Genomic DNA, 14,632 nt, shown 5'->3' with positions numbered 1-14,632 from the left:
GACAGAACTAATTAATGAGGTGGGACACAGTGCCCTCTAATATAAAGATGATTAAGCCATAATAAAGGAGTTCAGCTACACTTGAACTAAGATCTCATGCTAAAGGAAGAAACAGAAGTAAGTGTGCATATACATATTTATATTAATATAAATACATTTCAAAAAGTTATTCTGACTAACCTGGGTATTTTCTCTGTTAGGTTCAATTTCATACAAATAGTTTTAAGCTATCATATTTTCTAAAGAAAATGAAATATTATTTTAGTTTCTAACATATTTCAAAAATTTTAAGTATATCATAACTTTAATGTTTGTATTCCCAAAATGCAAAAGTAGATGGTTTAGCAGCTGATAAATAGTCTTATTTTTATTTTAGAATATTTATTGTAATTACTTTTCACTATTTAAATGTTTTATATTAAATAAATTTTCTCCTAATACAAAGAAGAAAACGATTTTACTTCACTTATAATGAAGAAATGAAAGTAGCTTCACCCTTCTTGCACTTGGGTATAGTAAATTTTTCTCTGCACTCAAGAAAATTACTTTAAAGTAATGTCCAAATTTCTGTTTTGAAAGCAAAAAATGTCTCTAGAAATAATAAGTTATCTGAAAAGTCAGGCGTTTTTCAGGTCAGGCATCCAAAAAAAAAAGGACATTTCTGCCCGTTTGGGATATTAATTAATTTTGTCTCATTCCCCTTTTGTAAAATGGGTATATCATACCCAGCTTTACAGGAATGGTGCAAATATGTATCTACCACTGTTTGCATAAGACTTTTCCCGTAAGGCACAGAAGTGTCCATCAAAAATTTTTGCATTCAACATAGGATTCAGATAATGTAAATCAAATAAGACTGAGATTTAAAAAAAAAAATTAAAATACTGAATAACTAACCATTGACTGAAGGAGGTAGGAGTTCTGTGGAAAAATACGGTACGTGATGGTGAAATTAAAATTGCACTGTACTATATCAATGGAATACTGTCACATTAAGGTTGTAGAGGCATTCTGGTATTTCTTAATGTTAGTCTTACATCTTTTAAAATTCAGTGATGGTCCTAGAACATAGGCTTTGGATGTAATTTTACTCAGTGAGTGAAAATAGGTACATCTAAGACTTTACAGGAACATCTGACATACTGACAACTCCAGTAGTTTTCTCAAGTTTATAGTACAGGAAAATTTCACTTCATTGGTAATAGCAGCAAAGTGGAAGGGTTTATCTATCCAGGATGTCTAACTGTACTTACAAGGTGCTTCCTATGGCCCCTGTCTCTATGGGACAGTGTGCCATCCAACTTTGAGACATAATTTATCTAATCCTATTAAAAAATCATCATTTCTGCAATTGGAAAATAAGTTATCAGTAAACTCTTCTACACTGAAACATCTTACGCTGCCCAATATATTTTGTTATTAAAAGTCTGTAGTAAACTCAAGGTTGCTCACACAGCAGTTACAAAACTCTTAAGCTGAAGCTTCTACAGTCCGTTCCTTTGCTGCCCATCCCCTCCATGAAGTAACTTGCTAATTTTTCCCTTAGACTCCATTTCCTCTCAGGTCCGCTCTCTGAACTTGCTCACCATCACTCTGACAAGACATTTAAATGTACTCTGTCCCATCACTTCTGTAGGGCAGTGTCATATTTCTTCTCTTTGGCTATTATTTGGACTTTTTGGAAACAATTATAGGTGAAAAATATAGAACCATTAAACTACATCAGTAGGAACATACACATATTGCCAATGAAAAATCAAAAAGTGAATAAATATTAAGACAAAATTTTACGTCAGAATAGGCCTATAAACAGCGTTATTTAAAAAAAAAAATCTGTCAGCAACTGCCTTGGCTAAACAAATTAATAGTAAATTTCTGCTATTGGATAACACAAAGATATAACCTTACAAACAAGTATAACACAACTAGTGTGTGACATATTTAGAGAAGTAGCAACATTTAGTCTCATGTATTTAATATGCAGTGAAAAACTACTGTGCTACTGGTAATTTTTGTCAACTGGAGGCATTGGTTTATTCTGCTTTATTCTAATTATTTTTATAAGTATGATTAACATTATATGGATAGAGTGCAATTTTTTTTTTATTCTGGCATGCTGCTCTGTTCTAACTATTACAACGTAAAATTATTTCAAGTTCCTATTAACATGAGGTATGTCCTTTATATTTTCGTGTATCTTTCTGCTGAGTGAAAAAAAAAATTGATGTAGTGAAACTGCTAACAAGCTGAGCCTTTGAAACCATGGGCAGGTGATGAAAGCCACCTCATGTCTAAAGCATCCCCAGGTCACAGCTGTCACACTCAGAGCAATTCATTGCTGTCACAATCTGCTGTCCCGGCTTGTTGTTGCTCTCCTCTTATTCATCCAACTCATATATCTAAACATTCCATTACAAAAAGACATCTAATGTTCATCTCATGTTCAAAAGGGCACAACACTCTTCTGAAATATAATTCTCAAGATTTTAGAGCTCAGAGTTCACTGCCAAATCTAAGGTGTTGCTTTGTAAGGCTTCCCTCGTCATTTTGTCTTTGTCTCATCTCCTGAACATAGCAGGATAAAATGTTTGGTTAGTACATGATCTCAGCTTTATTCCAACTTCTTATCATGAAGAAATGAAATATTGCCCAGTAATAGAAAGGCATTTGAAGCTTTGTGAGTTTAAAGATAACAGCACTAACTGTGAACTCCGTGAATTGGAAGGAAAGGTCAGCAAGTCATCTACTGTGGCACTGTTCACAAACGCAATTCTGCTATCCCATGAACCAGATTGTTTATAATCTGAAGACTCAGTCTTAATTTTGTTCTTTGTTGCTTAACTAGATAAGGTTACTACAATTTAATTTTCAGAGCAGAAATGTCATACAGGTGTCCTAACTTTCAGCAGAGTTTAAACTTGTAAACATCTTATACTCTAATTTCAAATCCACACTATCGCTTGAGGTTACAACTATGAACTCCAAGATAACTGATTCACAAACTTTTAAAATCAGCTAGTGGAAACGTTGCCACTGAGGAAAAACACTGAAGTAAAATTAGGGTTTAAAAAAATGAGCCAGAAGATAATGAAAACAAAAAAAAAAAGTCTAAAAATGTAGCAGTAAAAGAAAGAAAGATATGATTTGGACTAGATGACCTTTGAAGGTCCTTTTCAACCCAAACCATTCTATGATTCTAACAACAGTCTTCTGAAAGAGAGCAACTGCACTATTTCCCCATTCCTGTAAAAATAAAAAGGTCTGACCTACTAGTTACACCTATTTTCTAAGATATTTATTTTGATTTTAGTACAAATTATTATTCATAATCTTTACACTGTCAGAGCAAGGTTCAAAAAGTATGCTGATTAGAGTTTCCTGCTCAACTACTCAGTGCACATAATTCAATGGACACTAAAATTGCAGTCTCTGAATATGGCTAGTAAGAAACAATTAAATTGCCAGTGACATTACGTCCATGCTTATGCAAAGAAAATCCCCCTAACAAAGACCTCATACTTTTATGTTGCTGGGGTTCATGTTTCAGTCCTGTTCAGTATTAAAAAGTAGGAGCATAATTACTTGGTCCTGTTATTTCTATCCACATGAGCATATTCATTTGCCATAGACAAAAACAGAGGACATAAATCTAGACATATGTTGTACCACAAAGGGGCTGAAGGAAAAAGTAGGAAAGTCATAGAATCATAGAATGGTTAGGGTTGGAAGGGACCTTCAAAGGTCATCTAGTCCAACCCCCCTGCAAGAAGCAGGGACATCTCCAACCAGATCAGGTTGCTCAGAGCCCCATCCAGCCTGACCTTGAATGTTTCCAGGGATGGGGCATCTACCACCTCCCTATGCAACCTGTTCCAGTGTTCCACCACCCTCACTGTAAAAAATTTTTTCCTTATGTCTAGTCTGAATCTACCTCCTTCTATTTTAAAACCATTACTCTCCTGTAAGAGTAAGTTTCTGAGCCCTTACAGTATTATTGAAATGATTATCTGCAGTATAATCTTACATTTAGAAGTGAATTTTGAATGGCAGATTAACATTCTTGTGTTTATTTATTTACCTTCCGTATAAATGTATTGTGGGCAATATGTCACAAGCCTTGACTGAAGAAGACAGAGCAGCACTTAGGTAATGTCACCATTAACTTCTAAGTAAATGTCCCGAAAAATATGAATTTAATAATACAAACCTTAAAAGAAAATGTATATTTCACCCCTGAGTGGGCACACTTTTCCAAACAGAATTTAGGTTACTTTAGCCATTCAAAAAAACCCACTTCATTGTAAATCCCCATCTTTTTAATTTATGGTTATGTGCAAACCAGATGGGAATATGAAACCTGGTCTGTTAAATAACCTGCACAAGATGTTATGCCAGGAGCTGTGCAAAAGTTGGCAGCTATGACAAAGATTTTATTAGCATGAATACAGGATTGTTGAATTTTCAGAAATGAGAGAGATAAATAGTGTAGATTATTAACACAAACAAATGCTTAAATAAGCAAGATGTTGAAAAAAAAGATTTTTGCAGTTACAAAGTGCTGCTAAAATGTTTCAAACAGAGAATCAAAATTGCTAGGAACTTTCAAAATCTTCACCTAAATTATAATGAAACTATTTTTCCAACCAGTTGAGCTATAAGAATGAACTTGTTAAGAAGTTAAGGAACTTCGGGATAAGGAAAATTGTCTGGTATGGCACTGCCTATGATTAAACATAGTTACGTGATGACAAAGTCTCCTTTTCTGAGTCCAATATTTTTTAAACCTACTAGACAAGTTTAGATCAGGTAAGCCAGAAGTACTTCTCAGCTAAGCGCCCCCTGAGACCAGCAACATTCCCATAACAGGTGAGACGTGTGAACACACCTGCTTTCCACAAAAGGAAATCTTTTTTAAATCTAAAGATACAATTCTTCTCAAACTAGTGTCTTAACTCATCTAAGGTGAGACAGGGCTGCCACTGAAGGCCTCCAAAGGAGATTCTACAGTTGAAAGTGCAGGTACCTAAATTAGGTCATCAGACCGTATTTTTCTTGGTTAGCCATAACATAGATTTGTTGACTTTTAGCTAAATGGTTCTTTATGATTCCAAGCTTGTTAGGTTAAAGAGGACAGGAGCACAAGCATGTTCAATGTCTCTATAAAGTCAGACCTCTTCACTATGCTTAAACCGTCATGAATGTTAAAACTTTTGCAACTCTTACTTTGAAGATCCAAGAGATTTTGACTCTTTTTTTTTTTTTTTTTGTCAAAGCAATTGCATTAATGGGCAGATTTCTAACGTAGCCCTAAAACAACAAATAACCTTGCCTTCGCATGTCTATTTCTAACATATGAATGTTAGATAAAAGTACAAAAGTTTGTACACTTTCTGTATCTCATTTATTATAACTAAAGAAGAATAACAGGTAAAATGTAGATATCTGAATAAACATCAACTCAAATTATAGATGTTTAATGGGAAGGGAGAAATGCCTTTATAATGAAAACAGATCATCTTCAGTCAGGAGAGAAGACTCCATGCCTCTGCTAAATACCTCTATAATCAAATTAATTTAGTTATAGATAGCAAATAAAACCTAAAATGGGGAGACAATTTCAGGTATTAGATTTTTTTTGCGATGTCTCTAAAATACTACAGTTCTGGCCTGCAGATTACTGGGTCTGTTCTGTGCAACTTCTTTCCATTCCGTTCCAGGATTTGGCAATTTAGGTTCTGCAGAGGTGAAGTATCAAGCCTTTCAGCCTTCTTCAGGTAATTTGCAGCATTTCAGTTCAAATGCTTAGATTTTTAAAGTTTGAAGAACAATCCCTTCTAATTTGAGAAAGGAGTAGTTTCTTCCTTGATATCCTGAGGAATGTTGCAAGTTGTGTGTTCTGTATGAAAATACTTCAACTTGAGCACTAATTTAATACTGATTTGAGGGAGGAGGAGGAGAACTGAGAAGACAGCACTGGCCACCAGCAGCCTACTGTGTCCCCAGAGCTACAATAGTTGTGTTTCTTGTATATATTGACTTTATGACTTATAACATGTGACATCTACCCACCTTTATAATATTTATACCAGTTGTGAGTGTGCTATTTTTTTTTCCTTGTATACTTACCTTAATAACAGATGTCTCAACTCTGGATGGAGGACTCTGCACTTGTGCTGCTGCCGCCATGTTGGCGATGGTACTAAGGTGATTCATCTGGCTCATGGCCATTGTGACAGATGCTGGAGGTAGGCTCACGGGAATTAATGGGTGGGGCATCATCATGAAAGGAAGTTCCAAACCTGGTGGGAGAGACAAAAAAAAAAAAAAGGAAAAAGGTTTATGCCTCTTTTTAAACATTGTATTTTTTTTTTCTCCTGGTGGACAATATTCAAGTGATGGGTGACAAGATGGTTCACATTGCAGCTATATGCCAGTTCTCTTCCAGGATATGTATGGGTAAATCACTAGCAACCATGGAGGGTTTCTAGCCACAAGGAGAGGCTATTAGATCTCTTAGTTTGTTCATATCAGTGTAATGTATGATATCATGGCTAAACAATGGCTGTTTATTTTCTCTTTTAATATCTGCTGTAAGGTGCCTTAGCAATGCATTATTATGCCACTGATGCACAGGTTAGCAGTTATTTTAAGTATCAGTTTTATTGTGTATGTATTTGTTCTTTATTGTCTCCATTTTCCCTGCTTAAAACTTTAAAGGAAGTATTCCAATATTCCCCATATCTTTTGATTTTTTTTCAGAGCCTATTTATATAAACACAAAATAAAGACAGGAACTGGAAAACTGCTATGTTGGTGCTGAGAGATGTCAACCCGTACCATTTGGCAGAAGATGGTTCTGTTGAAGAGGGTTGAGAGGATGGCTAACTGGAACATTATGCTGTCCAGGCAAGTTGGGGTGGTTAACAGAGGCCTGTGATCCTTGGGTGGGGGGAGACTGAAGTTTTTCTTTATCCCAAGAACCATCACTGCTGCCTGTGGGGAATGAATATATATTATTTAGATGAAGGAAGACTCCAAATTTTTAATGTCTGAATTTGCAAGCAAGGCCAGCAATCTAACCTGTTTTGCAAGTGGCAATCTTAAAAAAAATATATTTTTTTTTTAATATGTGGCTTGAGGGAAGGACTTTTAGGAGGAAGGTTTCCACTCAGAAAAAGATATGTGAAGATAACTTTTTGAAGTTAAGAGTTACAACAGAAACCTAAAAGTATTATAGTTGTGCTCATTCACATGAAGTTTGTGTTTGATGAGTATTTTACATACACTTTCGCCATTCTTAGCAAGTAAAACTATGTATGGCATTTGTTTTATATGTGAGAGAATATTTTTGCCTGCAAAATGTCTAAAAAAAAATATTGCCTGTTATGTCAATTAAAATTTAAACTACATACATATTTTTTTCTCATATTTGTGATTAAATATACATAATTGTAAGTCACTAAAAATTTAACATATTGAGGGCACCAACATGCATGCATATGTGCTTGGATGACAATTCTATTGTGTATACTCAATTTTTATTTCATATTATTAATTAAAATGTAAGGGATTATTAATCGATTCCTACAGTCTTCTGATAGTGCACAAGGAAGAATGTGGATGAGTAAGTGTTGAGACAAGCAATAATTCATATATTTGAGAAATATAATTCTTCACCATTGCAGACTTCCTCATTAAAAATACCCACAGAATTAAACAGAAGGATACAATTAAAGGACAATAGTAAAAGTTCATATGACATTATTAATTTGTGAATTTATATATAACGAAAAGTTAAAAAATCTTCCAATCTCATGACTTATATTATCCATGGTGCGCATCTATGTGTATTGCTGAGATTGAGTATATGTACGTTTACGCATACAAAGTAATCTATACACTCATTGTCTGAGTTTATTTACCATATACAATCAATATACAATGTTTGAATATATTAATAAATATGTATATATGCATGCATTCTCAGCACTATTAATACACACATCAGCAATGTATCATTGCTTCCTTTTTCATACAGAGCACAATTTCACCCTCCTGACTTTGAAAGTTTCTACTATTTTCATGGGAATTTCTCTTGATAAGGACTTTAGGATAACATCAGCCAAGACCTATTTAATCTATACTCAATTTCTATTTAGCACTAGGGATTACAGTGAAGTGCATATTTTTGAATGTTTTTTCTAAATACATCTTATGACTTAATGAAAAATAGGGCCTGAAAAAACAGCAGGACTAATATCACCTCCTCCTTACTTCAACAGAAACGGGATTTGCACATTAGTCTTGACATTTTTTAACATCATTTTCATGGGATGACAAAAGCACAAATGTTGGTAGAATTCCAATTTAATTTCTCTAGATCTATTAAAAACCTGATTGTAAAAGCTGTACAACATAGTTTATAATGAAAAATACTCCATTATTGCCATGATTTTCTTTCCCTAGTTACTTCATGAAGACAGTTAAGGCTCAATATAAATTCTAACTCATTAGCTCAATACTGTCTCAATCCCAGTGTAAATTGTTCAGAAGTAGGTAATGAAAATTCAGTCCAAACTCTCCCGCAATCAAACAAAGCAATTTTATGAAACAATGAAAAGAATCAATTATATGAGATACTTTTATTATTTTACAATAAATTGCTGTAACCTTTATGCAGTGTACATAGTTGAGTTGGGTAATACTTGATTTGAATCTCATCACTTCTGATAAGTGAACATGTTTTCTTGTAGTTTGAGAACTCAGAGACTCTCAAAAAAACCCATGAATTGACTTTCAGACACATACATAATTGAAGGAACTAAATCTTAGCTGGAAAAAAAAATTTTTCCTTCTAATTTTCTTTCCTCCAATTTTTTGCTGTTTGCCACTGCGACATATACATTTCACTTATTTTTATATTCTTCCATTAAAAAAATATGACCCTGGAAATGAGAGTTAAACACAAAAAGTGAGTTCATCTCACTTATATGTAGGTGTTGATACAGAGCCTGAAGAAGAGAAGGCTCCAGGGAGACCTTATAGTGGCCTTCCAGTACCTAAAGGGGGCCTACAGGAAAGATGGGGAGAAACTCTTCAGTAGGGCCTGTTGTGACAGCACAAGGCGTAATAGTTTTAAAATACAGGGAGGCAGATTTAGATTAGATATTGGGAAAAATATTTTTACACTGAGGGTTGTAGAAGACTGGAACAGGTTGCCCAGAGAGGTGGTTGATGTCCCCTCCCTGGAAACATTCAAGGCCAGGCTGGACACGGCTCTGAGCAACCTGATCTAGGGGGACTGGAGTAGATGACCTTTGAAGGTCCCTTCCAGCCCTAACGATTCTATGATCCTGTGATTCAGTAGAGGAAAACAGGTAGTTCCAAACAGTCATTCATCCCATCATAGACTATGCATCCATAAAATAATAAAGCTGGTTTTACGGTACTTAGGGCTTCATTAAAAAACAACCATGGAAAATCTGACTACACAATGTCAAATCTTGAGCAGGAACAAGCCTAATCTTAATTTTTGCATCTGTTTAAGAAAAGTTGAAGACACAACTTTGTTCTGGCAGATCTTGCAGTGGAACACATACTGCTTGTCCACCCTGCTCTAGTTTCACGGTGGATGTGTTACCGTCTGTCTTGCTGTGGCTAATGTGAAGGCAGCATAGGCCCTCTATGCTGGCTAGTTTAGCACAAGTGTGTTTGCACAGCGATTCCGATAAGTCAGCATTGCCTGGTGATCAGGTAATGCCCAAATGAAATGAAGTGGGAAAGACTGCAAGAGACAAATGGAACGAATGGCCTCTGGGCATGCCTTCGCCTGTACAGTAACTGCAAAAGAAGCTTTTGCAAATGGCTTAGACTTAGATGGCTAAAGACAAATCTGGGCCAGAATGTCTTGTTTTCGTAGCTACAAACTCTCCCATTTTCACCATGACTGAAAATTCTTTTTTTTTTTGGACATTTATTTTTTGTTCTTTATAAAACACAGAGATAGAAAAGGATATGTTTGTAAAACACACTTCACACTTGGAGCAAAATTCTCCAATTTAGATGTAAAGTTATAGTACTCTTAACAAGGTCACTATTTTACAAATTCTTTAAGCTTAATGTTTTGTGCTGTCCCATCAAAATATGATGACATTTATATGTCATATACATATATAGGAATACATATGAGAAATTATATGTATTTGTTAATATTATAAGCAAGGAAGATGTTTGCTTTTTATAAGGCTGGTGAATTCCCAGTAACAAGATATCTTCCCTATTTATTAGCAAGATCATCTACAGCACAGTTAATTTAATGTTACATGCTGATGTTTGATATGGAGATGGAGTCAATTCTGCTGTGACCCTTCCTAACCTGGTCACAGCATTTTGCACGGTCAGTTATAGATTGCCAATTACGGCACTGCTTCTGTGGCTCAGAAATTAGAGCTTTTCTAAAGCAGTACCCCCTTCTGCCTCAAAATTACAGTATCTACTGTTTTAGAGTGATATCAAACCCAATAATAAATTGGAAGAGAGAAGACAAGCTTCAGAAAGCGAAGTATTGAGGCTAGCATTTAGTCAGTGACAGATTCTTTAATACTTGTAGTCTGGCATTGTCTGTCAAGATTTGTTCACAAGGAAAATGATTCATAGGCAGAACTCAATCCATAACATTAGAAACCACTTTCAAACTACAGGCTGTTGCACTCCTGAACACTTTAAGTGGACAGACACAGATCCAAGCAGTCGTGGCCATTTGCTGTCTTTTTCTCATGTTAGTTAAGCAGCACAATTTTCCTCTTAGAGGAAACAGTTATTTTCATTAACGTCAAAGCAAAATAAGAGTTATTCCTTAGACACTACTCACCGTCTGCCCAACTAAGTGCAAGCTACCAGTTCTGTCACTTTTTACATTTGATTTTGATTTAATGCGTACAGTGGTTTCAAAGAGTGTTAAAAATCTGTTGCCTTCTTCCTCTTCACTTGTTGCCCTGCTCGAGGCTTATGTTTTTCCAGTTTCCATCAGTGGTTGTCAAGTCTTTGTAATAGGATTAAAAGCTTGGACACCTGATATCCCTAGGTGCTGCAGTTCACCCTCATAAAAGCTGTTTGCTTTAAATTGAGAGAAAATCAGGTTTTAGTGGCATAATTAATTAAATTATGCAAAGTGTTCCAGATTCAGCATAACACTTTCTGAAGCAGCAATTGGAAGCTCTACATTGCATTCAAACTGCATTTCAATTGACGTTGCACTAGGCTGACCATAGAGTAGCAGTTTCAAGGCTTTCAAGCACAAGGGATCCAATTTTGAAATGCAGATGCTTAATGTTGAGTGCGCAAACCCCATACATATGCACCTGAAATGGCAATTTGGTAGCCAACTATGTATTTCATGTGCTATACTGCTAATACGAACACTCAAAAATTTGGAATTGAAGTTCCAAATGTAAGCACACGTGCCTAAAAACTGGGCTTGGATTGTCTCACATTTACTCATCATGGACAATCTGACGGATCAAAAATGACAATATATTTTCATAATTTAAAAGGAGGACTACAGAATTCAGTGTTTTCCCCATCCACCAACATTTCAGCACATATTTTCCATAATGTGGATTACCTTCTCCCCGTGTAATCCGCGGTTACACAACAGGCCATTATTTGTACACTGAAGTGGGCCTATAAAAGCCTGATGCCTGGATTATTTGTATTCATTAGTAGCACAATTAGGTAGCTAAGGATGGTAATAATAAATGAAAATGATTCTGGACTAGAAGGTAATGCAGCCAAGAAAAAGAAAGTGAAGCAGAAAACTAGATTGTACAATGTCAGCCTCACAAACAAACTCTGGTCTGAACCAACCAGATTCAGTTTTACAATCGGATCTCTTACTTGCTTACTCCTTTTCCTTTCTCATTCTGTCTCCATTAGGATTCAGCTTGCCTAAATTCAAGGTCTTTGGTCAGCTGAATCTCCTAGTTCCAGGGACTTGCAGGCAAACTCAACCGAATTGCCTAAAGACACACCACCTGAGATGGCCAAAATAATTTGAGACGCGCCTTATAGGGTTGGTGAGTACAACACAGCACTTGTAGGAGATCCCATGGCTATCTGGAGGTGTAGATCAGGAAGGATACTCGAGGGTATCTAAGATAGCAGCACATACCTATGCCTACGCAACTAAACCAACCCTTTCATAATTATAGGTGGATTTTAGAAATTAAAATTAGGCTATTTGTCCAGCCCTGAGGTCTTCTCCTTCCTCTCAAGTGGAAAACTTGGATATTTTACAGCATCCCAGCAAACACTTCATGGCTGTCTTTAGGCAAGTGAATCCCAGCCTTGGCTCAGGAATGGTTTCCTACGGTTACCAACACCACAAGCAATATCACACGGCAAAAACACAAAAGAGAGCCTGAGCTTCTAGTAACAACCCAAACCACTACTTTTTTTTTTCGTTTTGTGTACTACCGATCCACTTTCAGTCCCCTGATCTTGCTGTTATCTTCTGTTTGCTGAAACAATTTGTATCTCAGCAACAATTACCAAACAAAGCACCAGTATCAGCTGTGTTGGCTCATTTTTCTGAAGTGGACTATTCACTGCCGAGGCTATTTATGTCCATTGGAAAATATGCATAATCAGTGTGCTAAAAGTTGGTAATCTCAGCATCCTGACAGCAAGGAAACCTCTTCATAAAACTGTCCAAATCGAATCCTGCTGCTTTAGACTCTGAATTGCTGTAAATTTCTGATTCCATTTTTGTACAATTCAGTCTCCTCAAATCAGCTGTATGATTTACCTGTAATACATTAGCGTAGTGAGGCTCTATAAAGGATAGACATCTATAGATAAAGGCACTTTTGTAAGACCTCTATGTTACTGCTGTATCACTAAAAGCAAAATCACTAAAAGCAAAAAAAAAAAAAAAAAACCTTTGCCATATATAAACAGTATCTGCCCCATATTATCGATACTTTAAAAAAAAAAGAAGAGTATTACTGCCTCTTCTGTGATCACAAAGTGATCAGGAGAGCAAGTACTATGACACAGGAAAATAACATGTTTCCTAAGACTTCTCTGGAACACTTAGTATTCTGCTCTAGATAAGGATTTTTAAAATTCCACAGCCCCCCCCCCCCAAAGTCTTGCCTTGTTATTTTATGGTTATGTAATCATGCTTATGCTTTTAATTAGACCATGAACAGTGTGGTCTGATAACTTAAAGTTTTTATGATTTTCTCTAACATAGAGGCTTATAGGTCTGGTATTTGCATATCTTGGTATATTATCACAAGGAAGAATTGATAGGTATAGCAGTTAATTTGGAAAAAAAAAAACCCAAAACAAAACAAAACAAAACAAAACCCTACCCTTCTTTGATAAACACTTTCCCATAGAAATATACAAAGGAGAAGCAAAGAGAACCTTTGAAATCACATACGGTCTCTTCTTTGCAGACAACAGTAGCGATGTGAAAAACAAGTTTCAGCCTCAGTCATGTCGACTGTTTCACCCATTGTCTTAATTTTATTGCATAGGCTTTTCCTGGCAATAGTAGAGAAATTATAACTGCGCTTCGCACTGCAAGCCAGATTTGTACCCACTTTACTCACCTTTTCCATATTTAATGCTCTGATAAATAAAAACTACAGTACAAACCAGCAATTCCAGGAAATAAGATTAAATTCTACATGCTGAAAATCAGATCATATGCTTAATGGTGAATAAGAAAATACTGAATTTATATAAAATAAGAAGTGAAAGATTTTTTTTTTACAGTGACAATGAATCTCATGAAATATATATATGTTATATTATATATCTATACATGTGTTATATTTTATATACTTTTTATATATATGTATGTTGTATTTTATACTAATCTTTCATTATTTCACCCAAAAGATTAGCACAAGAAATGCTTTTTTAAAAATTCAATTTAATGAATAATGAAACTGTCCAACACAAGTGAAAGCTCAGCAACTCAGTTACAGGCTGTGTAACATTTACCTAAAAATAGATTTTCCATTTGTCTCCTTTCTCAAATAGCTAACTTGGTCTCATTTCATAGATAACATACAGTTTATTTTTATGGTTATATGATGTTACAAGAGTGCAATTTAGACATGTAAAAGTAAATTTGTGACATTATCAAGAAATGAAAATTAGATGCAATTGCATGCACTGTACTCAGGAAAATAATAACTGGACATTTTACTGTCAGGTACACCTGGGCAAACATGTTAACTTCAGAGCAGAAAGCTAGAATTACAGCTAGTCCCTCTATGCAGAGTTTTTGTAATAGGAGGACTGATGAGCTATAAGAAGTTAACCAAAATCAGAAAAAAAACCTACATTTTCTTTATCTCTCTTTCAACATGAAAAACAAAAATAAAATTCTTTAGTGAACATCTCGATTATAGCTGTATGTGCTTATTTATAAAAAAAATCCCATTTAATAGATAATTAATAGATTACTGTATATTCTCATTGTATGTAATTGTGTATACAAATATTTACTGCATGCTTAAGGAAAAGGCAAGATAGAATATTCTTGACTGAGTAGTATATAACTTTGTGTCTAGAACATTTTATGGGAAATATGGATTTAAGTTGTTTTAGCATA

At 35.2% G+C, this 14,632-nt stretch overlaps 1 protein-coding gene across 4 annotated transcripts in view; it reads right to left on the bottom strand.

The window, feature by feature from the left end:
- Positions 1 to 14,632, bottom strand: part of DACH1 (dachshund family transcription factor 1) — a 365,740-nt gene that overhangs the window by 113,093 nt on the left and 238,015 nt on the right. For all 4 annotated transcript variants that reach the window (XM_086771789.1, XM_086771787.1, XM_086771790.1 and 1 more), the window contains exon 4: positions 6,127 to 6,299. In XM_086771789.1, coding sequence (XP_086627915.1) covers positions 6,127 to 6,299 — 173 coding nt within the window. The remainder of the gene's footprint in view (positions 1 to 6,126; positions 6,300 to 14,632) is intronic.

Source organism: Chlamydotis macqueenii, chromosome 1 (genome assembly GCF_036417535.1).
Source record: "Chlamydotis macqueenii isolate bChlMac1 chromosome 1, bChlMac1.mat, whole genome shotgun sequence".
NCBI lineage: Eukaryota > Metazoa > Chordata > Aves > Otidiformes > Otididae > Chlamydotis > Chlamydotis macqueenii.
This window is presented reverse-complemented; position numbering and strand designations above follow the sequence as displayed.